This window comes from Chiloscyllium punctatum, chromosome 5 (assembly GCF_047496795.1).
Source record: "Chiloscyllium punctatum isolate Juve2018m chromosome 5, sChiPun1.3, whole genome shotgun sequence".
Classification (NCBI taxonomy): domain Eukaryota; kingdom Metazoa; phylum Chordata; class Chondrichthyes; order Orectolobiformes; family Hemiscylliidae; genus Chiloscyllium; species Chiloscyllium punctatum.
The window spans coordinates 116921526-116946663 of NC_092743.1; the positions used below are offsets into that span (position 1 = coordinate 116921526).

Here is a 25138-nt window from a genome sequence, read left to right on the forward strand (position 1 = left end):
ATACTCACTTTACATACTCATATGCCATGCACATACATCCACACACATACACCCCAAACCCTCTCACATTCATGCACATCCCTCACACTCTTACTGATAGACTTCACACTCTTACACACAACAAATACAAATCTTCACACAAGCATTATACTCTCAAACAATTTTTAATACTTACCGCACACTTATAGAGCTGGGTTTTGTTGGCATGTGGGGAAGTCTTCTTATAATTTTCAGTGCACTAGTTTGGCACATCTAGAGTTTTAGTCTCCCTACATAAAATGAAAGGCACACTTGCATTGGAGGCAGTTCAGAGGAAGTTCACTAGGCCGGTTGTTGAGATGAGGTAGTTGCCTTCTAAGGAAAAGTTGATTAGAATGGTCTGGATGCAAGGAACGTTTGAAAGATAACTTCACAAGATCTTACCCATTATCCTATGCCAATGAAATCACTCCCATTCACCTTCAATGGCCCTTTATACCCTCCATTTGCCCCCAGGCCATTGTATATCCCAATGATCCACAGGAACAATACCCAAAGTGGATTGCTTCCTCTCTTTCTTTCCCCCTCCTCCCAACCTATAGTAGTTTTTGTACTCTGTCTGCTTGTTGTCATTACTCCAGGCAGAACTTTTTAAAGGAAGTGAATCCAGCATAACTGTACGCAGAATAACAAATAAACTGTCCAGCTGCAAAGAAAAACCACGTCGAAACTGGAAGCAGAAGTGAATGAAAGCACTGAACTGCCAACTTCAGCCTAAAGTTAGGCAAGTCGCTAATCTCCATGAAGTACATACCCTTTTAAATTTTACTGGAGTTCAACCTATTTAATTTCACCTTTCCTATTTTGTAATATACTTGTTAGAGCACACACTTTGATTGCCTACATGCGTGTGCATCGGCAAATACCAGTGCTTTTTATATTTTTAACTTAGACTGGGTTAAGTACAATATAAGGTATACCCTTTACTTTGGTAAAGCTCAAGAAAACGTTTCTATGTTTTATGATGATAGAATGTGAACAGTTAAAAACTCTCTGAATTGAAAAATATATCCATGTTAACATGATAAAACTATTGCATTCAAATGGGATGAGGGAAAAGAAGAGATCTAATCAAACCCTCCTCACCTGATCATAAGTTTCATTAACATAAACAGCTGCTGAAACAACCTAATAAAAATCTCTCAACCAGACTTTTTAAGTATCAGTAACAGAAATTGTAAGCACTTAGACCATAGGACATGGAGAAGAAGTCAGCCATTTGGTCCACTGAGTATTGCCAACTCTTTGGAAATAAACAACAGAGAGCCAGTGATAAAATAAGGAAAACGGGTTATAAATCTAACAAACAATTAATTGTTTCCCTTCTGTGCAACTGTTTGAACAAATTAATGGAAGGCTGGAATTAGTCTTGCTTTATTATAGACTTAAAAGTGGCATCAGCCTCTTCATGAGATGATGGAAAATCACCTCACCAACAGAATTGTCCAGTGCTCCTTCAGCCATAAAGCTGTTAGCCACAATCACAATCAGCTGGCCACATTTCTCTTCTGTAGTAATGATACATGCACATGCTCCCAGTTTTGCTAGTAAAATCCTTGCCAAATGTAGAGAATTCAGTCACGACGCACAATAGCACAAGTACGTAGCCACGCAAAAACCTCTCCTTTCAAAATACACATACATAACATTTCTATTTGTTGATTTCCTATATCCCCCTAACCTTCCCATTCTCACACACACACTTTCACAATAACTTTAGCACTTCACATACTCTTTTGCATATACCCTCATACACTCACCCAATATATCATACTCTCACAAATGCCACTGAGTCTTGCATTTGTATAAACACACACATATCATTAAAGGAACAAAGGAATTTAGGATTCAGAAGCTGGAGTAAGTCACTTGGCTCTTCAGGCCTGTTCTGCTGTGGAATAAGAGCATGTCTAATCTGGTTGTGGTCTCAACTTCATTTACTTGTCTTCATCCATAATCCCTGACTCTCATCAATCAAAAACAAATCTCACTCTGCCTTGAACAAATTTACTGATCCAGTCTCCACTGCTTTCTGGGAAATAGAATTCTACAGCTTAACACCACTTAGGGAAGGAAATTCTCAACCCCACCTTAAAAGACTTTTACTTCTTAAACTCTACAACCTAGAATTTGACTTCCACACAAGAGAAACATCTTCTCAATATCCACCCTATCAAGTCAGCTCAGAATCCTATGTGTTTCATTCAGAGGTTACGGGCCCAAACTTTTCAACTGCGTAAAATTAGACGTACATCCAAGGAATGAGTTAGAACATAGAACATAGAACAATACAGCACAGAACAGGCCCTTCGGCCCACGATGTTGTGCCGAACTTCTATCCTAGATTAAGCACCCATCCATGTACCTATCCAAATGCCGCTTAAAGGTCGCCAATGAATCTGACTCTACCACTCCCACGGGCAGCGCATTCCATGCCCCCACCACTCTCTGGGTGAAGAACCCACCCCTGACATCTCCCCTATACCTTCCACCCTTCACCTTAAATTTATGTCCCCTTGTAACACTCTGTTGTACCCGGGGAAAAAGTTTCTGACTGTCTACTCTATCTATTCCACTGATCATCTTATAAACCTCTATCAAGTCACCCCTCATCCTTCGCCGTTCCAACAAGAAAAGGCCGAGAACTCTCAACCTATCCTCGTACGACCTACTCTCCATTCCAGGCAACATCCTGGTAAATCTTCTCTGCACCCTCTCCAAAGCTTCCACATCTTTCCTAAAGTGAGGCGACCAGAACTGCACACAGTACTCCAAATGTGGCCTAACCAAAGTCCTGTACAGCTGCAACATCACCTCACGACTCTTGAATTCAATCCCTCTGCTAATGAACGATAATACTCCATAGGCCTTCTTACAAACTCTATCCACCTGAGTGGCAACCTTCAAAGATCTATGTACATAGACCCCAAGATCCCTCTGTTCCTCAAATGAATCTCCACTGAAGTAACTCCTTAAGTGAGGAGACAAAAGCTAGTCTACCTCCTCCGACACTCACTTTCTCCATCACAAATGCATAGTGGCCTCAGTGTATACCTTTTACAAAGCGTACTGCAGAAATTTACTAAAGCTTCTTATCCATCACCTTCCAAACCCACTACAACTACCATTTAGGAGGACAAGTGCAGCGGATACATGGGAAAACCACCACTTATACATTCTTCTTCAAGTCTCTCACCACCTTGACTTGGAATTATTAGCATTCTTTCACTGTCGCAATGTCAAAATCCTAGAACACCTTCCCGAACAGCATTGTTATTGCACCTACACTAAGGTCAACTCATTATCAACTTTGCAAGGGATACTGGAAATTAACACTAAATACACCAAACCATGAAGTCAAATCCCATGAATGAATAAAAAAAAATTATATCTTTTAATATCTTATCTTCTGTAGTACCTTTACATAGCATGTTATCAAAGTTTGATTAGAAATCCATATACAGCGCAATTAAAGGTTCCCCCATATTCACCCTACTTTTCACTTCCTCAAAACTCTAGAAATTAGTTAAACACACTTTATCTTTCGTAAAGCCATGTCGTCTCTACATAATATTATTATGATTTTTTAAGTATCTTGCTTTTACTTCCTTACTAATGGATTCTGGCAATTTCTTTATGACAGCTGGTAGGCTAACTGGCATATTGTTTCCTGCTTTCTGTTTCCTTCCTTTCTGGAATCAATGTGTTACATTAGTCACACTCACTCAACCACACATCACAGACACATATATTTATTCAGTCACATAGTGTCATGTACTCATACATACATCACACACGCCTATCCTCTGCTCACTGATGGACAGTCATGCTGAGCCCTGACTTTGGACTTCCACACTGTTTTAAGAGCCTGTACGCTACAGTTCAACTTCAGGAGGACATAATCCACAGTTTTCATGGTGTGTCATCCAGGACAGGTGCAATTGCATCTGCTTTGGAAAAGGATAGCTGCTTAAGTGGCAAAAGAAGCATATAACAAACCCAGTGGTCAAAAGCAGGAGATGGAAACTACAAGGAGCAAGCAGACAGACAGAGCAGGTGCCATTAAGAGAATGGCCAAAAGCCTCTGTCAATGTCTGGAGAACTGGTGAAGGGAATTGGAGCATGCATGTAATGACTTGGGATTAGGAAAGACCCTTTTGAAAGTACGGAACCCCTGGTTTGAGATGAACAAAGATGCAGAATATACATTATGGGACCCGAATGGCCCAGTGATCTAGCTGCCGTGTTCAAAAGGAATTAGCAACAACAATATCATGGACGTGCTAGCACTCCATCTTGATTCTTTGCCATGCTTCAAATCCAGGTTTAATTCCAAACCTACCAACAGAGTGGGAACAGTAAGTAAAAGAAATCAGTTTGGGACTGGTAACTGTCACTCCGACTTAACTAATTTATTAGATCTTTTTCCCTGCTCCCACTGTTCAACAACCAAGTTGGTAATTCAGCTGAATTGAGGTTCGTAGTTTAGCTCTCAGCACTTTTTTTCCATGTCTGGATTGTCAAATTTCAGGCATCCACTGCATGAAGTTCATTTCTTTAGTATAAGCATTTTCATAAGTGCATTTATAGATATGATCTTCATGGAATAAAATATTACATTGGAATTTTTAATCTTGCATTACAACACTGACACACTGACTTTCTCAGATTGATACACACTTACTCTTCCCGACACACACAGATTAGCCCTGTTATTTGCATAAATGTACAGAATTCTCACACTCACATATCCATTCTGACTCTCCTCTGTCTCCTGTAGGATCAATTATGACTCTCTTCCATTCTGGTGTTGTGGGTTTTGAGGTGACTAAATAGTCCATAGCTAGATATTCAAACCATGCCAAAGGCTGGTCACTCTGGTATTTGTTCATTCCTTCCACTGTTTTTGCTTGATCTTCATCTGGTCCTATCGGAGACTCTCAAAATGGAAGGCTCCTTTATGGATGAATCTTCTCCAAAATTTTCTTTAGCTAGAAATTCCTGGTTGGGGATAGTGTATTTTCAGGTAGGATTTGAGGATGCCTTCAAAGCTTTTCTTCTGCCCTCCCGGTAATTGTTTGCTGTGATGAAGTTTCGAGGAGAAAGCTTGTTTTGGAAGTCTTGTGTCTGATATGTAGACAACAGTCTGTCCAATGCAGTTGATTGATCACAACTAATGCCTCTATACTGAGGATGTTCACCAGAAGGGATCATGGATATTAGAGCACCTATTTTGCCAGTGGATTTGCAAGATATTTTCTGGCAGTTACGCACATATGCACACAAGCATGCACACCCTCATACTCGCAATATTACACAAGTCAGATACTCATACACCCAAACGTGCACTTTCACACTGAAACACAGCTCACACACATCCTCATGTTCTTAAGCACATGCCCCCCCCCCTACACACACAAGACACATAGATTAACATCTTCATACACATCTCTGCATTCTCACACCGAATCATATTCGGAGAAACCCCAAATACTTCCACTTTGATATAAAGCACCATTCAACCATGCACACCCTTATATTCTACACATCTCACAAACTCACACGTACACATGCCCATGCACCAACAGATTTATCAACAGACTAAAGAATACTTGACACAACCAGATGCATATTCAAAAACCATGTTATATTAATCTGTTCCAGTGCAGTTACAACACTGGCATAGTCCTGACAATAAGGAAAATTACCTAGAAATGTAATGTTCACAAAAATCAGATCAAACCCAACCAAGTCAATTAATACCATCAGTCTATTTTCAATCATCAGCAAAGTGATGGAAACTGTCATCAACAATACCAGCAAACAGCACTTACACAGCAAGAACCAACATGGTAATGCTCAACTTGGGTTCCACTAAGACCTCTCAGATTATGACATCTTTAGCCTTCATTGAAAAATAGATGAAGAACTGAATTCAACAAGTGACATGAGTACGACTGCCCTTAACATCACGATGGCATTTGTGCAAGTGTGGTATCAACAATTCTGACAACATTTAAATGAACAGGAATTAGGGAGAAAACTATACACTGATTGGTGTCATAACCCAAATGAAGGTGGTTGCAGCTGTTACAGGCTTAATCATCTCAGTCACAGAACATTGCCAGTAGTGTAGTGTGGGCATGACTGGCTAGGCCAAGCATTTAGTTCCCATTCCCAGTTTCCTTCAAGAAGATAGTGGTGAGCTTCCTTAATGGACTGCTGCAGTCCATTTGATGTAGATCCACCCACAGTGCTGTGAGGGAAGGAGTCCCAGGATTTTGACCCAGTGACACTGAAGTAATGCCACATCTTTCCAAGTCTGAAGGGTGAGTGGCTTGGAGCAGAACTTGCCAATGATGAACCAGTCAATCTGCTGCCTTTGTCCTTCTAGATGATAGTGATTATGGGCTTGGCAGATGCTTAACTCCATCATCTTCAGCTTCTTCTTCAAAGAATTTCCCTCCATCATAAAGTCAGAAGCATGATTGCACAATGTTCAGCATCATTAGCAACTCTTCAGATACTGAAGATGTCCATGCCTGAATGCAATATCAAGTGATAAGTATTGTTCACTCTACAAAAGTGCCAAGCAAACTATCTCTTCTTGACATTCAATGGCTTTCGCATAACTGAATCCCATCTAATTAGTATCCCGGTGATTATCATTGGTTCAGTTTATTTTCTAGTCAATCATATAAATACAGCAATTACAAAAGCAAATTATAGATGAGGAATCCTGCAGAAAGTAACTCACCTCCTGACTCCCTAAAGTCTATCAATCAACTACAAGGCACAAGTCAGGCATGTGACAGGTTACTCTCCATGGGGGCTCTTGTTGCACAGTAGTGGTGTCCTTAAATTTAAGCCAGAAGGCCTAGTTTTAAGGGCAACCTGTTTCAGAGGTGTATTATAACACATCTGAAGAGTTTATTTGAAAAAAAAAACTTTTGTGGCGCAGTAATAGTGTGCAAATGTCTGAGCCAGGAGACCCAGGTTAAAGTCCCAAATGCCCTACAGGTGGGTAATAACATTTCTGAAAAGGCTGACAACATCCAGAACACTCTCAACTCAGCTAAAGAAAACATTTTTTTGGGCCATTTTTTTAATAAAGGTCAAAAAAAAATGTTTTGAATAGTGAACTAAAGGCATTTTTTTTTCCAAGAAAACATGTGACTGAAATTAATTGATTCAATCAGCTATCTGGGAAAACAATTGCTGAATGCTTACAAAGTTGAACTTGTATAACATACTGAAAAACAGATGGCCAGATACCACGTATTAGTCAAGTTCAGAAGAAAAAAACTCCAAGTAGGAAAACAATTGTTTTAAGTTTTAACGAAATCTCCAGACTGTGAGAAGTTAGTTTGTATAAGTCTCCAGGTTGTGGGAGTTGGTAGAAATCTGCAAGCTGTTAGAATCGGAAAAAAACATCAGAGCCGTCAGTGCTAGAAAGAAGTCTTAAATTGCTTCAGCAATCCAAGGAGCAGAGCTGGAAAGAATGATTTGAGTTAAAGAGTTACCATAGGAATGCTATTTCAATGGGTTTGCATGACTGTAAAGTATATTGCTGGGAAACAGTTGAATTTTTGTATTTTTGCTGTTTATGTTAAGATTTTTCTAAGGTGTCATTCTTTTTGTATAATAAATATTTTTATTTTGTTAGAAGAAAATTGCAGCCTCATGTCAAACAATAACTGATCACCAAGTAGCCAAACTACAAAAGTAAAACTGATGAGCTATCAAGCCAGGTTTCACACTGAGATCTGGCTTGTCCAGCATTACCATCAGCAGGGATCAAAACACGTTTGATGACTTGATACAGCTAACCAAACATTTCGTCAAAGAGTTGGGTTTAAAGGAATGTCTTAAAGAAGCTAGAAGTGTAAACATGGCAGTCAGAGTGACCAACCATGTGAGATTTTCCTGGACCATCTTATGTTGGAGGCCTATGCTCTAGACTATCCCCTGTCAGGGCGCTGATGTCATGTAACTTTGTGATTTAACTCTTTTACAACCTCAATAAGTGGACCATCACAGTGCACATGTGCATGGAAGACTCTAACAAGCTCAGCAGAAACACAGAAACATAAAAGTAGGCCGTTCAACCCATTGAATCTGCTCCTCTATTCAATCCCATCAATTTCTCCGACATAATTTCCTTCCTAATACAGATTCATTTCACTTACTGTGTCTCACTAAATCCTGTGTTCATCATTATTTCTGGTACATTTTTTGTGCCCTACTTAATGAAGTCAGATGTTAAGCACAAACTTAGTTGGTCAGCCATTTCTTTGCTCCCCATTATAAATTCCCTCATTTCTGACAGTTAAGGACCTACATTAACCCCAACTTTTACAGATCGTGTAGCACAAATAAATTCACACCAGTCAGATGCCCAATGTTTTTAGTTTATTATGCAAGGGTTAGTCATCCTAATGGAAGGGTTTACAGTTAGGATTTGAGAGTTTAAGACTCGGATAATTAATGGCACAACTGGTGATGGCACTAAAAGAAAGTGGGGATGCACACAACTCTCTTGTGGGGTTGGATGAGAATTTTAAAATCAAGATACTGCTGGACCAGAAATCAACGCAGACTTTGAGACTGAAATGATGGCTGAAGTAATCAGCATACAAGGATTTTAAATGATTCACATCAAGGAAAAATGGACAATGAGCCAAATATGAACTAAGGGAGTCAGCAGAGACTTGAAAGCAGCATTTATAACAAATATCATGAATATTTTGAGAACCCAACTGAAGTAATAGATAAGGGAGTCTATAGTTATTAGTGTAAATTTCCAGAAGTCATTTGATAAGGTTTCACACATTAGATAGTTAACATAAATAAGAGTGGATGGAATTGTGTTGAATTGCTTCGTATTTGATGAGAAGGATGTCTTCTATTAATGTTCATCGTGCTTGATTAGTCAAGCCTGGATGCAGATCCAGAAAATAAACAAAGCTGCTATAAGTTGTCAAAAGCTAGAGCTATAAGCACGGAACAAACATGAAGTTCTGTAAATAAAACCTCTAGCACACGTGGGTGATCGTGTTTTTATCTCTGCATGGCTCTGAGGCATATAAAATTCAAACATATCTATTCTTGTGGGTAGGGAATTTGGCAGAAGATAGAAAACAGACATTAGGAATAATCGGTACTCACTCAAATTGCAGGATAATGACTTTGGGACGTCCAGTCGAATATTCAATAAATGAGGTGCATATTGTGGATTTCCCTGGTGATTGAACTTTAGCAGTACAGAGAGTGCAAAGGAAAAGCAATGTACCGAATTCTGGACCAAGTCTCTTTAAAGCCCTAAGTCCCCTCCGACAGGCTTTGCCAAAACCGGACTACAACTCCCAGCGGCAGTCGCCGTCGCGCAGGCGCTGTCTGCCACACTCCGTCAGAGCTGACAGGACGCTGAAGAGTCAGGGACACTATGGCGGAAGTCGATCAGGTAAATATAGGAGGACAGGGGATCTCAGCGTTGATGGTCAGTGTGATCATGGGGTCGCTTCTCAGGGAAGTGGCCAGTAACTGTGAGCAGCAGCTGGGCTGATCGAGAGCCTCTCCCTGTTGCCGGGTTGGCTGAGGGCCCTCAGGACACTGTGAGCTTGTGGGAGTTTCCTGTGTCTCTGCTTAAAAATCCCACAGCGTTACAGAAGGACTAGTTTCCTTCAGCTTTCCGCTTCAATCTGTTCACGTTTGTTTCGTGCCATTTCTAAATCCGTAATGTGCAGTGATTGTTTTCGCTTCAGAACATGCATATTGGAAAGCAAATGTAAATTGCATACTGTTGCTGTCGTACCCTTGTCTATCATGGATGATGTAGTGAATACGCTCAGTGTTTAGGTGAAGTTTCATAGGTGTCTAACACAAGTGTCCCTGCTTTATCTCTTGTGTCTTTGGGAAACACTTTGAGATCATGATGCTCCTCCAAAGTTAATCTCTTATTCATGGCCCATTTCACTTGCAGTACTATTGACAGGCTTGCCTTCAGCTACCAAGGCCCTATACTTTGCAATCTCTCTCTTAACCTTCTCAACCTTTTTATGTCTGTTTTCTTCTCAACCAGCTTTTGGTCAGCTGTCCTGCTGTTGCTTTAGGTGGCTCTATTACGTTATATTTGATCATGCTACTTTGAAGCGCAAGGGATTATTTTGTGCAACAGGAGTGCTATATAAATGTGAAAGTTGAGATATTGTCTGCAAATTTGCCACTGACAATTGTTTAATGAAGCTGAGGGGACCGTCTTCCTTCTGTCTGAGCTTTATATAGACTGAGCATTTTCACAATTAAATGAGAAAGAAGCTGTTTTAAAATAATGCTTATTTAAATGATTTTTTTCAAAGTCACATTGCAGCTTGACTGAGAAACAGTTTTCCAGTAGATTGCTGGTATTCAACAATGTCTAGAGTATTGCTTTCTAACCTAGCAGATATGTTTGAAAGTCTTTAGGCTCGGGAGTGAATTCTGAGGTTCACTTGCTGTCAAATTTCAATGTGTGTTTTAAAACCAGGTGACCCAGTGGGAACCTTCTGTCAGTAGTTCATGACAATAAGGAGTAAACATGCAACAATCTTTTCTGACTCAAACAATTCTGCTTGTCCTCCTATAGGAATTATATTGTTAAACTATAAAGGGTGCAGGACAGATTTACAAAGATGATGCTGAGACTGCAAGCTTTGAGTTATGAGAGGCTGGAACCTTTTTCCCTGGAGTGTTAGAGGTTGGGGGATAACCTTATAGATGTTTATAAAATTATGACTGGACCATAGAATAAGGGGAATAGCCAGGGTCTTTTCCCAAGGGTATGGAAGCCTAAAATTTGCCGGCATAGGTTTAAGGTGGGAGGGGAAAGATTTAAATGGGACCTGAGGTGCACCAGAGAAAGTGGTAGAGGTGAGTATAATCACAATGCTTAAAAGTCATTTGAAGGGGTACGTGCATAGGAAAGATTTAGAGGAATATGAACAGAATGCAGGTAAATGGGACTAGTTGAGTTTGAGAAACCTGGTTGGCATGGACAAATTGGACCGAAGGGTCTCTTTCCATGCTGCATAATCTATGGCTCTATTTACCAGGACAGCAAACTAAGGAGGCAGAGGAGTAAGAACTTCTGAAGGAAATGCATACAGTTGAAGTGAGGTATTTAGTTTGAGGGTAATCAAGTTTCTACAGGCAACTGAGGCCAAGACACTGACCTCCTCTTGAAGAAACTGTGCAAGGCTGTGAAGATGATGGAGTTAATATCCGACAGGGATAGGCTGAAATGGATCATAGTGAGAGCTACTTTCTGATTAATGTTTATGGTGCATTAAACAATCTTTTGGGAGCAGGAACCTTTTCAATATGAAAGGTCGTATAAAGGTATTTAATTATTTCTAGCCAAAATTAAATCACAGTGTGTCAACATAAAGATCAGCCATCCAAGCTCATGCCTTAGACTCAAATGGACCAACAACTTTAACCTCTTATGAGAAGTGATACTATGTTCATGGCGTTAAGTATATAATTCAGAATTTGGTCCATTATAAACAAAAAACAGAAACTGCTAGAAGGGCAATTTCTAATTTTGTTGCTGATTTCCAGTGTAAACAGTTCTTTCGATTTTTATTTGGTCCATTGTAAGGTTTGCAAGCAACTTGATGCTGCATTTACTTTATTTCAAGGTGGCATTCAACCATATTTCTTCTTTTAACAGACAAACCAAAAACAAGTGCTCCTCGATTTGGTACAGTCATTGTACTGGTATATAAAATGTGTTTAATTGCAGAAATAGGGTGTTATAGTAAAACATTTTAAAGCTTTCTGTTTCAGTGCTGATATGGTTTATGACAATACCAGTTAACTATTTCAGAACTTTCTGAATTCATTTATCTAACAGGACAGGCGGTATCTATGGACAGAGAATTAGACTCAATGTTTTTGCTCTTCTGACCTGTCATCAAATTGCAACTCAACTAATAAAATCTTGGGCTGCATAAATAATCCTAGGTAGTATCTGCAATGTGAAGATCTGGCCTAATTTGCCAAATATGTCTACATTTGTAAATTACTAAATTCAGCAAGTTCTACACATAGAACTTTGTTAGCCGCCGAGGAAACTTGTCTCTCAAAACTTCTGTGACAATTCCAGCTCTAGTTTTTGTCATTTGTTGTTATAAGAATTTGCAAATAATTATGTAATATTTTACAGGCAATTCCTCTTAGTTCAAAATATCTCTTATTTCAGCACAAAATCACCCAAACTGTCCCCACCACCTCATGTTTGTGCCAAATGATTAGTTGTCCAGATGTGATGTGATTTTTTTTTATCTGTAGCCTATTATCACGATTGCATCGATTTCCCCTTTGAGGAGTTAAGTCACTTATTTTGATAGAAATTGCACTTCCAAATCATACAATTTTCACCAAAATATCTTAGACATTTTGCTTTTATTGTCTGAAGTGGAGTGTTCTGCAATGAATGAATGAATAACTTTTAATGATAGAAAGAGCTATCAAACAGAGTCCTTGGATGTTCCAGGACAAGATTAGACTATTGAGCATTAAATTTGTCATTCCTTTTCTTCAATATGCGCCACTTAGACTAATCCGACTCCCTACTCACAGCTTATTTTCATACTTCCATTGTCAAACAACTACAGAATTCATTTTAAGAGGGAACTTTGCACCAATTTTGAAATGTAACAATGAATTCTGTAGTAGCTACATTTTGCCTCTCCAAGAGGTGATGTGCTGCTCTGTGTGTGCATATAAAGTGTTTGGGAGGTGCTGTTGGTGAAAAGTGCTGGATAGGAGAATGGGTTTATTGGAATCTATAGATTGACAGAACAGGTTTTATAAACTTCAATTTTTCTCTCCTTTTTGGTTTTGTACGTTTGAACCACTGTGCAAAAAGTTGCCATTTTACTTAAATTCCATGTGAGGACCTTAAATTTATGCCCTCTTCCACCCTTTAGCTTACTCAAAAGCGCTGTCAGTACAATAGTTTGCATCAGGTCATACATCATCCAAAGTCTTGGTTTCCCTGTGTGCCAAAGCTTTGATTTTAAAATCTCCCTATCCCTATCTCTATTTCCCCATCTTTAAATTCTTCCAGTTCTAGAATTTCTGAAGTGTTCTTTCTCCAGTTCTAGTCCCAACACCTTCAGACCCTTGTTGACTCTTCCTTCAACTATTTGGACCCTTAGTTCTGAATTACCCCACTCACCCTGTCCCAAATGGCTGCTTCATTGGCTTGGTGTAAGTTTCTGCAAGGTCACCAATGGTCACTCTGCTGAAGTGCCTTGGAATATTTTAACATGTTAAAAATTGCCACATAATAGTCATTGCAGCATATAATGGGAGGATTTAGCCCACAAAGTTAATGCTGGATTTCTGTAAACCAGTCCAGTTAGTCACACTGACCTGTATCTCTACAACCCTACAGGGTATTTACCTGCAGTGACCATCCAATTTTGTTTCGAAATCATTGATTGTTTCACTTCCACCATCCTTGTTGTCAGAGTTTTGGGTGATATAACATAACATTGCATAACAACTGTTTTTACTTTCACCCTCTGATCACTTGCCCTAACGCTGAAATCAGTATCCCTAGGCCTTGTCCCATAATCAAGTAATAGGAACAGCTTTTCTTTTTGAACTTTATTTAAATCTATTGGGAACAGTGAGCCCAAAACAGCTCTGGAGACATTGAATCACTTGGTATCATGAGGGAAAAGGAATCCTCCTCAAATATCACCAGCACCTGACAGCTAAGGGGTAGCCATGGGCCCTAGCTATGCCTGTCTCTTTGTCGACTACGTAGAACAGTCCATCTTCCGTACGGCACTACTCCCCACCTCTTCCTCCGCTACATTGATGACTGCATTGGTACCACATCTTGTTCCCACGAGGAGGTTGAGCAGTTCATCAACTTCAACAACACAATCCACCCTGACCTTAAATTCACCTGGACCATCTCTGACACCTCCCTCCACTTCCTGGACCTCTCCATCTCCATCAGTGATAACCGACTTGACACTGACATTTTTTACAAACCCACCAACTCCCACAGCTACCAGGATTACACCTCTTCCCACCCTATCTCCTGCAAAAATGCTATCCCGTATTCCCAAGTCCTCCATCACCGCCGTTTCTGCTCCTAGGAGGACCAGTTCCACCACAGAACACACCAGATGGCCTCCTTCTTTAAAGACTGCAATTTCCTTCCCACGTGGTTAAAGATGCCCTCCAATGCATCTCATCCACAGCCCGCACCTCCACCCTGAAATCCCGCCCCTCCAACTGCAACAAGGTCAGAACTCCCCGGTCCTCACCTTCCACCCTACCAACCTTTGCATAAACCGCATCACCCGCCGACATTTCCGCCACCTCCAAACGGACCCCACTACCAGGGATATATTTCCCTCCCCACCCCTTTCCGCTTTCCGCAAAGACCATTCCCTCCGTGACTACCTGGTCAGGTCCACTTCCCACCCCCCCAAAAAAAACCCACCCTCCCCTCCTGGCACCCTCCCCTGCCACTGCAGTAATTGCAAAACCTGCGCCCACATCTCCAACCAAGGCCCCAAAGGTCCTTCCACATCCCAAAGGAGCCAGTTTCACCTGCACATCCACAAATGTCATTTATTGTATCCGTTGCTCCTGATGCGGTCTCCACTGGACGCCTTCTCGCAGAGCACTTTAGGAACATTTCCGGGACACCCGCACCAATCAACCCCACCACCCCGTGGCCCAACATTTCAACTCCCCCTCCCACTCTGCCGAGGACATGCAGGTCCTGGGCCTCCTCCACCGCCGCTCCCTCGCCACCCGACGCCTGGAGGAAGAACACCTCATCTTCTGCTTCGGAACACTTCAGGGCATCAATGTGGACTTCACCTGTTTCCTCATTTCCCCTTCCCCCACCTTATCTCAGTTCCAACCTTCCAGCTCAGCACCATCCTCATGACCTGTCCTACCTGCCAATCTTCCTTCCCACCTATCTGCTCCACCCTTCTCTCTGACCTATTACCTTCATCCCCACCTCCATCCACCTATTGTACTCTTGGCTACCTCTTTCCCCTGCCCCACCCCCATCCCATTTATCTCTCCACCCTGAAGGCTCCCTGCCTTCATTCCTGATGGAGGGCTTTTGCCCGAAGCGCCAATTTTTTTCCTGCTTTTCGGATGCTGCCTGACCTGATGTGCTCTTACAGAACCACAGAGTCTAATCTAGACTCTGACCTCTAGCATCTGCAGTCCTCACTTTTGCCGAGCCAACAGAGCACTCCCACTGACACAGAATAGTCGGAAAGTCAGTCTTTACGGACCACACACCCTACCCCAAAGATAACAGTCCTACCCTTGATGATATATCTCCTGGTTAACTGTAAAAGTCACTAAGTGGAACCTGGTAACTGGTTCCAATGAACAGTACTTCACTCAGGTGTGAAAACTGCACGATGCTTTATTGTTAGAAGAATGGAATTGAAAAGTAGGAAAATTCTGCTAAACCTCCATAAAATTTTGATTAGTCCAGACTTGAGTTCTCATGGATGGGTTGGACCGAAGGGTCTGTTTCCATGCTGTACATCTCTGTGACTCTATGACTCTCTATGACCATATTATAAAATGGCTACAGATATGGTGGAGAGGGTGCAAAGAAAACTTAAAAGGACAATACCAGAAATGTGTGGGTATAAACTTTGGGAACAGATTAAGAGACTGAATCTCTTCTCTCTTGTAGAAAGAAGGCTTGTGAATGACCTAATAGAGGCCTTTAAAATTATGAAAACAGTTGATAAAGAAGCAGTTTCCCTTGTGAAGAAAAGTACCACCAGAATTTGCCAATATAAAATAATCATCAAGAAATCAAGTAGTGCATTCAAAATTAAATTTTTTACACAATAAATTGTGAGAATGTGTAACTCATTACAGTAGTAACAAATTGAAGTAAAGAGCTTAAAAGGCTTTCTTGTGGAACTTTGTCAGTTGCATTTTGGGAATTATGAAATGTGACAGCACATGGTTTCCCACAATCCAATGACATTGTTACTTGCTTGCACGAGCTGACATTGATCAGGCTAGATCATGCTTACTGAATCCATTTTCACTTGGCTTATTGTCAAAAAGATCGTCCTTCAACTTATTCCAGATAATTGATTCTTTCATTTGAAATGGACTGAAAGGAACACGAACATCAGAGGTGTCCCTGTCTGTTTCATTACTCAGTCTGAATGTGAGTTAAATTAGCTTGTTGTCAATCTTCTGACATGTCTCCAAAGGCCGTTGATTCTGATTGTCAGTGTATGAAATCTCTCCCCTGCCTCTCTAGGGAGTCTAAGCTAAATACTATCAGCCTCTGGGGGTTTATTTATTCTGATCCTACTTCGCTTTGCTAAGTACTTCAATCCCATTTATAGTGAAGCAATGGTTTATACCTGGCATATCTTTGTTTGGAGAGGGTGTCTTACTTATGTTCTTTCCTCATGAGTACTGAGGAGATATGATTCAGAATATTTACAACTTTGGGATCATCAATTTCAAGTTTATGAAATATTCCTTGGAGACCAATGCTGATGAAATTACCAATACAATAAATAATTAGTATTAAACAATAGACTTATAAAGTTACACAGGGCAAAAGTGAGGACTGCAGATGTTGGAAACCAGAGTTTAGATCAGAGTGGTGCTCGAAAAGCACAGCAGGTCAGGCAGTATCCGAGGAGCAGGAAAATCGACGTTTCAGGCAAAAGCCCTTCATCCTAGCCATAATGAAGGGCTTTTGCCTGAAACGTCGATTTTCCTGCACATCGGATGCTGCCTGACCTGCTGTGTTTTTCCAGCACCACTCTGATCTAAACCCCACTTATAAAGTTATACATTGTGAGATTTTACTCAATTAGTTTGCAATGTAGTGTCAGAAGTTTCTTTTTCAGGATTTTACATAGGACCTTTTAATTATAGCCATCAGGTAAATTGTCATTATTGGAGGTCAATCATCTGAGCTATAGAACATCGCTGTAATGTCACTCAGGGCAGTGTCTAGGCTGAACCATCATTAATTGCCTCATCGATGAGCACCCTCCATCATAAGTGGGGATGTTTGCTGATAGTTGCACAATATTGAGTACCTTTCATTACTCAGATTCTGAAGCAATCCTTGTCCGTATAGGGCAAGACCTTGACAGCATTCAAACTCAGGTAAGTTGCAATTAGCATGTGTGCCACATTAGGGGTCTTGTGGCACAGTACTAGTGTCCATGCCGCTGTACCAGAAAGTCTGGGTCCAGGAACCAACTCGGGACATAATGGCTACAGGGTTTTTTTTATTCGCTCGTAGAATGTGGGTTTCACTGGCTGGCCAACATTTATTGCCCATCCATAGTTGCCTTTGTGAAGGTGGTGGTGAACTGCCTTCTTCAGCTGCTGCAGTGAAGCTTTGGGTTGACCCAAAATCCCGTGAGGGAGGAATTTCCAGGATATTGGCCCAGCGACAATGAAGGAGCAGTGATATATTTCAGGTCAGGATGGTAAGTGGCTTGGAGGAGAAGTTGCGGGTAGTAGTGTTCCCATGTATCTGCTGCCCTTGTCCTTCTAGATGGAAGTGGTTGTGAATTTGGAAGGTGATGTCTGAGGATTTTTTGGTGAATTTCTGCAATGCATCTTGCAGTGGGGGGATAGTGGAGGGAGTGGATGCTTGTGGAAGTAGCGCTAATCAAGCTGGCTGCTTTGTCCTAGATGATGTTGAGCTTCTTGAATGTTGTTGGCGCTACCCTCATCCAGGCAAATGAGGTGTTTTCCATCACACTCCTGACTTGTTTCTTGTGAATGGTGGACAGGCTCTGGAGAGTCAGGAGGTGAATTACTCGCAGTATTTCTACTGTCTGATCTCCTCTTGTAGCCACTGTGTTTATTTGGTGAGTCCAGTTGAGTTTCTGGTCAATGATATTGATGGATTCAGTGATGGTAACAGCATTGAATATCAAGGTCCAGTGCTTAGATTGCCTCTTATTCGTGATGATCGTGGCCTGGCGTTTGTTTTGCATGCATGTTATTGCCACTTGTCAGCCCAGCCTGGATATTGTCCAGATATTGTTGCATTTGAACGTGGACTGCTTCAGTGTCTGAGGAATCACGAATGATGTTGAACATTGTAAATAATCAGCAAGCGTCCCCACTTCTGACCTTATGATGGAGGGAAAGACATTGATGAAGCAGCGGAAGATGTTTGGACCTGTCATGCAGAGAACTAGTGCAGAGGTGTCCTGGAGCTGAAAAGATTGACCTCCATGACCATCTTCCTATGTGTCAGGTATGACTCTAACATCTGAGTCGACTTGAGAGTGTGGAGCTGGAAAAGCACAGCAGGTCAGGCAGCATCTGAGGAGCAGAAGAATCAATGTTTTGGGCATAAGCCCTTCAACAAAAGCAGCTGCTGTGCTTTTCCAGCACCACACTGTTGACTCTGATCTCTAGCATCTGCAGTCCTCACCTTCTCCTATTTGAGTCAACTTGTCTGATTGAAAAATTAACAAAGCTTGGCAGTTCACTGTCAATCAGCACTAACAAGTACATCCTCCGTGGCAACTTAACAGTTTGAGTCTACTTGCCAGTCAATCAGCACTCTCCTCTCACGAAGTATAAATGTTTGTATTCCCCTTGAATATGTATTCTTGCAAGATTTTCTGATGTGTGCAGGCCAAAATGCTTTGACAAAATGTCTTTTGTGCAGCAGTGTTAAATGGAAATTAATGTAGTTGAGCAAAATTTGTTTGAAATGGTACTCTTGATATGCCAGCAAAGTTATATATCTAATAAAAATGAAGTTTACTGTATTATCATAAACTCCATGTCTCTGCCAGTGAGTTTTACCTAAGGAAAAGTTGCACTATTTAAGTGATATCCCCTATATTACTTCTCTGTTATTTGGTGTATGTTTTTACATTGATTATGTGGACTACTTGATCAACTCGTACACTTCTGGCCCCATAGGTGCCAGTTAATAAAACTTTTGCTGCAACTGATCTAGTATATTTGGATTTTCCAATGACATTGAATAAGGTTTTACATAAAAGGTTGCTATACTAGATGAAAGCTGGTTGGCTTGGGAATATTAGTATGGAGAGAGAACGGTTTGGGAATATTAGTATGGAGAGAGAACTAGCTAACAAACAGTGCCAGGATAAATGGGTCATTTTCAAAATGACAAACTGTAACTAGTGGAGTGCCACAGGAATTATTGCTGGGTCCTCCACCATTTATGATCTGTATTAAAGTCTTGGGTGAAAGGACCAACTGTGTTATGGTCATATTTTCTTATTATATAAAGACAGGTAGAAAACATGTGAGGAATCTGAAAAGAGGTATGGATATGTTAACTGAATAAGATAAAATTTGGCGAATAGAGTATTATGTTGGAATATTGAGGTTTTCCACTTGACAGGGAGAATAGAAAGTGAAGTATTATTGAAATGGAATGGAAATGATGGCAGAATGCTATAGTGCAGAGGGACCTGCTTTTCTGTATGTGTCAAAAACAAACATTAGCATGCACATACAGCAAATGATCAGGAAGTAAAATTGAATGTTAGCCTTTAATGCTGGGGGATGGAATTTCCATTCTGGAAATCCTGCTGCAACTGTCAGGTGCATTGGTGAAATTTCATGTAGAGTAATGTGTGTAGTTTATATCTTATTATTTAAGGTGGGATATAATTGCACTGAAAGTAGTTCAGAGCAGGCTGATTCCTAGGATGAAGAGTTTGTCTTGTGAGATTAAGAGGTTGGGCATGTATTCATTGGAGTTTAAGAACAGGAGGAAGTGATCTTATTGAAACTTGGAAGATTCTGAGAAGACTTCACAAGCTAGATGCTGAGATGATGTTTACTCTATAGAACTATAGGGTATAATTTCACAATAAGCTGTCTCCCATTTATGATGGAGATGAGGAATGTTTACTCTTGGAGTGTTCTTAGTCTTTGGAATTCCCTTTCTAACAAGAAGTTTGGGCTAATTGAAAGAACTGTGGATGCTGTAAATTAGAAACGAAAACTGAAATTACTAGATAAGCTCAGCAGGTCTGGTAGCATCAGTGGAGAGAAATCAGAGTTAGCGTTTTGGGCCGAGTGACCTTTCCGCAGAACTGAAGTTTGGGTTGGTCATTGAATATGTTGAAGATTGATTTGGGATTTGTTAATGACTGAAGGGTTTTGGGATTGGCAAGAAAGTGCAGGTAAGGTCACAAACAGATCAGTCGTGATCTTATGAATGGCAGAGCAGTCTCGAGCCTACACCCTCTATTCCTTAATTTTATTGTAATTTTGTTGCCAAAACAAAATTCTGACAAGATGCCTCAAGAAAGTAAAGAAGTGAATTTGTATAAAGTTCTGCTTTAGCCACTCAACATGGTTGAACGTTAATATGCCTGTCACCCAACAAGACATTGAACTGAAAAAGGCAGTTCACCTTTATTGTCCAATTGTCAGATAAATTCTAAATAGCTGTAGATATATAGATTTATTTAATATTAAAAATCTCTCTCAGTTAAACCTTATGAACTGGGAACTAATTTGTAACATTGGAAAAGATTTGGAATTTACAGCAGAAGATGGAATCTATTTGGCCCATCATGGTAGGCTGGTGTATTCCAATCCCATTTTACTTTTTCTCCCTATGTTCAGTTGTATTATTCCTTTTCCAGTAAGAGCCAGTTCCATTCTAAATTATACACTCTAATCCTAATCTGTCTGTCTATTACAGGTGACTCAAAGCTACGAAGGGTCGACAGATGAATCTGAGGTAGGTTAAACGTTGTGTAAATGTGCTATATTCGTGCAAACACAATTAGCAACCACTACAGCACTGCACTGGCAATCGGGAGCTTATCAGTTCTATATATGCACACCACATTGAATAAGGAGTGAGTTGCAACAATGGATAAGGAGATTTATGATGGAGATGAGGAATTTCTACTTGAGAGTTGAGAAAGTGAAAGCTAGTTTTAAAAATTTGAATGGGTTTGAAAGAATCTTGGAGAACTTGGCAAGGCAATAGGAAGGTATGTGAATTGGCTTAAAGCACAAGATGTACTTGAAACAACAAATATACTCTCTTTCCCTGACCTATCTGAGTCTTTAAACCATTTTCTAAATTGAATTCAACATCTGAGTACAACATTGTTGCTTCACCACCAACCACACCAGCAACCTCCAACCACACCCACTTGCTGAGAACAACAGGGATCTTTATTCAATTGCTGGGAAAACGTAAGTCCCTTCTGCACTACCTTGTACCCAGTGGTGATTTCAGAAATGCATTATTAAATTTGATACAGCCCTTGCTGTATATCTACAATGTATACTTAATGCTTTAAATTTGTATTAATGCACTGTCTTTATAAATGTAGTTGAATTTGCATCAATTTGCATTTCATTCACAGTGCAGCTTAGAGATGTGAAATCTGGAAACCCTATTTGGTTCAGCTGAATTAAAGTTGCAGATCCCAATCTCCAATCGATTTCTGGGCTTGACCCACAGAATTCAGTTCCATGCTTGGAACGTAAAATGAAAAGTAGGAACAGAAAAAGAATTGATGGATTTTTAAACTGCTCCTCAATCATGGTTAGTCTTCTGGGTCACCTCCACTTGACCATTCCAAATATCCCTCTATTTCCCAAGACACCAAAAATTTCTCAACCTTAACTATATGCAATGATGGGACACTCCCAACCTTTTTAGGTGAATAATTCTGAAGATTCTCAACCCTCTGAGTGAAAAATTGCTCCTCTCAGTTCTAAATGACTTATCTCTTATCCTGAGAAGTGTACAATTTAAATTTACCTTCTTTTACAAAGAGGAGTAAAATTTAAGGAGAACTGAATGGATCATTTTAATGGTCTTGATGTTTTGAATTAGCTATTTGCTTATCAATAGCTTTCCTGCCTCTAGTAAAAGGGTGAAGTGTTTGTACACCTAGTGAATGGAAGTATAATGCAGTCTCTAAATATTGTGTTGATATCCAGCAGAATATTTGTTTCTGGTCCGAATGACCATTAGCACAGCAGTGGTAGTAATTCCTTTGTTTGAGAGGTTAAGTTTGGGCCTCAGCCAATATACGTCTGGTTGAGCACTGGTTAATGTTTAATGTGGGTTACAATGGATGCAGATGATGACTATCTTTCCCACCCTATTATAAATGCACATTTAGAAGAAGGTACTTATAAAAATAACATTGCAAAGAATGCAATGGGAAGCTGTTTCTGTTTCATATTTCATAGTAAGGGTAGTTTGTATCTGTGATAGGTTCTGAGGAACCTGATTAACATTTTTGAAGAGGTATGCACACCTTTTTCGAAAGGTATGCGCAGGGGACTGAATTGAAGTGCCTCTGGAACTCAGTTTCCCCCTTTAAAATGCTAAATCTATATTTTTGACTCGGCTTTTGGTCATCTGACCTAACATTGCCTCATGTGTTTTGGTCTGAAAATGTGTTGCTGGAAAAGCGCAGCAGGTCAAGCAGCATCCAAGGAGCAGGAGAATCGACGTTTCGAGCATGAGCCCTTCTTCAGGAATGTATCAGCTCATGCCCGAAACATCGATTCTCCTGCTCCTTGGATGCTGCCTGACCTGCTGCGCTTTTCCAGCAACACATTTTCGGCTCTGATCTCCAGCATCTGCAGTCCTCACTTTTTCCTTACGTGTTTTGGTGTCATACCTTGTTCTATAATCCATGGAAGTTTCTTGGAATGTTTCAGTACATCAAAGGTGCTATATAACTATTGTTGTATTTCTATGGATTTCCAAAAGGCATTGGATGAACTCCCTCTCAATAAAATTAAATGAAGTTGAGGCCCAAGGAATTGAAGATACATTATCAATCTGAAGAAGAAAAAGACTGATTACAAGGTGGAATAATAGGGAGACACTTTAATTATTACAATGTAGTGAGTGGTAACTTATAAGTATCCTCAATTTGGAATCTCAATTATTCAGTGTATTTATTAAAACTTGAAATTATTAATTGTAAACCAAATATGCCAGTATTGTGAAGAGAGGCAAATTTGCAGTTATTTTAATTGACCTGTTGAGGAATATCATGATACACCCACTGGGGCAGATGTGACTTGAACCCAGACCATCCGGCCTTGTGGTGGAGGTAATACCACTGTGCCACAAAATCTACAGATCACATTATACGTAGTGTGGATGAAGATTAAAATTATTAAGAGATATTCATGGATAAAATGATTGGACAATATCTATTTTCTTGTAGAAAAATCTGAGGTCATCCATTTTGGGTCTAAAAAGGGTCAACTAGCCAGCTTTCTAAATGGTACAAAGCCAGTGAAAAAGCAGAATGGTGTGTTGCTTCCCTGGTGTCAGGATCAGAATGTCTCAGAGAGGGTGCAGAATATTCACACAGGGGAGAGGGGCCAGCAAGAGGTCATTGTCCACATTGGAGCCAACGACATAGGAAGGGAAAAGGTTGAGATTCTGAGGGGAGATTACAGAGAGTTAGGCAGAAATTTAAAAACAAGGTCTTCGGAGTGGTAATATCTGGATTACTCCCAGTGCTACGAGCTAGTGAGGGCAAGAATAGGAGGATAGAGCAGATGAATGCATGGCTGAGGAGCTGGTATATGGGAGAAGGATTCACATTTTTGGATCATTGGAATCTCTTTTGGGGTAGAAGTGGCCTGTACAAGAAGGACTGATTGCACCTAAATTGGAAGGGGACTAATATACTGGCAAGGAAATTTGCTAGAGCTATTCGGGAGGATTTAAACTGGTAAGGTGGGGAGGTGGGAGATAGTGAGGAAAGAGATCAATCTGAGACTGGTACAGTTGAGAACAGAAGCGAGTCAACAGTCAGGGCAGGCAAGGACAAGGTAGGACTGATAAATTAAACTGCATTTATTTCAATACAAGGGGCCTAACAGGGAAGGCAGATGAACTCAGGGCATGGTTAGGAACATGGGACTAGGATATCATAGCAATTACAGAAACATGGCTGAGGGATGGACAGGACAGGCAGCTTAATGTTCCAGGATACAACTGCTACAGGAAGGATAGAAAGGGAGGCAAGAGAGGAGGGGGAGTGGCATTTTTGATAAGGGATAGCATTGCAGCTGTGCTGAGGGAGGATATTCCTGGGAATACGTCTAGGGATGTTATTTGGGTGGAAGTGAGAAATAGAAAAGGAATGATAACCTTATTAGGATTGTATTATAGACCCCCTAATAGTCAGAGGAAAATTGAGAAATAAACTTGTAAGGAGATCTCAGCTATCTGTAAAAATAATAGGGTGGTTATTAGATTAGATTACTGACAGTGTGGAAACAGGCCCTCCGGCCCAACAAGTCCACACCGCCCCGCCAAAGCGTAACCCACCCATACCCCTACATCTACACCTACATCTACCCCTTACCTAACACTACGGGCAATTTAGCATGGCCAATTCACCTGACCTGCACATCTTTGGACTGTGGGAGGAAACCGGAGCACCCGGAGGAAACCCACGCAGACATGGGGAGAACGTGCAAACTCCATAAGCGCAGAGTGGTAGATGTGATCTATATGGACTTCAGTAAGGCATTTGACAAGGTTCCCCATGGGAGACTGATTATCAAGGTTAGATCTCACATAATACAGGGAGAACTAGCCATTTGGGTATAGAACTGGCTCGAAGGTAGAAGACAGAGGGTGGTGGTGGCTGAAGGCCTATGACCAGTGGAGTGCCACAAGGATCGGTGCTGGGTCCTCTACTTTTTGTCATTTACATAAATGATTTGGATGCAAGCATAAGAGGTACAGTTGGTAAGTTTGCAGATGACACCAAAATTGGAGGTATAGAGGACAGCGAAGAGGGTTACCTCAGATAACAAAAGGATCTTTACCAGATAGGCCAATGGGCTGAGAAGTGGCAGATGGAGTTTAATTCAGATAAATGCGAGGTGCTGCATTTTGGGAAAGCAAATCTTAGCAGGACTTATACACTTAATGGTAAGGTCCTCGGGAATGTTGCTGAACAAAGAGGCCTGGAGTGCAGGTTCATATCTCCTTGAAAGTGGAATTGCAGGCAGATAGAATAATGAAGAAAGC

At 40.7% G+C, this 25138-nt stretch overlaps 1 protein-coding gene across 1 annotated transcript in view; it reads left to right on the forward strand.

The window, feature by feature from the left end:
• Window positions 1-9423: 9423 nt before the first annotated feature.
• The window catches only part of vps41 (VPS41 subunit of HOPS complex), a 177063-nt gene continuing 161348 nt past the window's right edge, over window positions 9424-25138 (forward strand). The window contains exons 1-2 of the mRNA XM_072571173.1: window positions 9424-9502; window positions 20798-20836. Coding sequence (XP_072427274.1) covers window positions 9485-9502; window positions 20798-20836 — 57 coding nt within the window. The 5' untranslated portion in view covers window positions 9424-9484. The remainder of the gene's footprint in view (window positions 9503-20797; window positions 20837-25138) is intronic.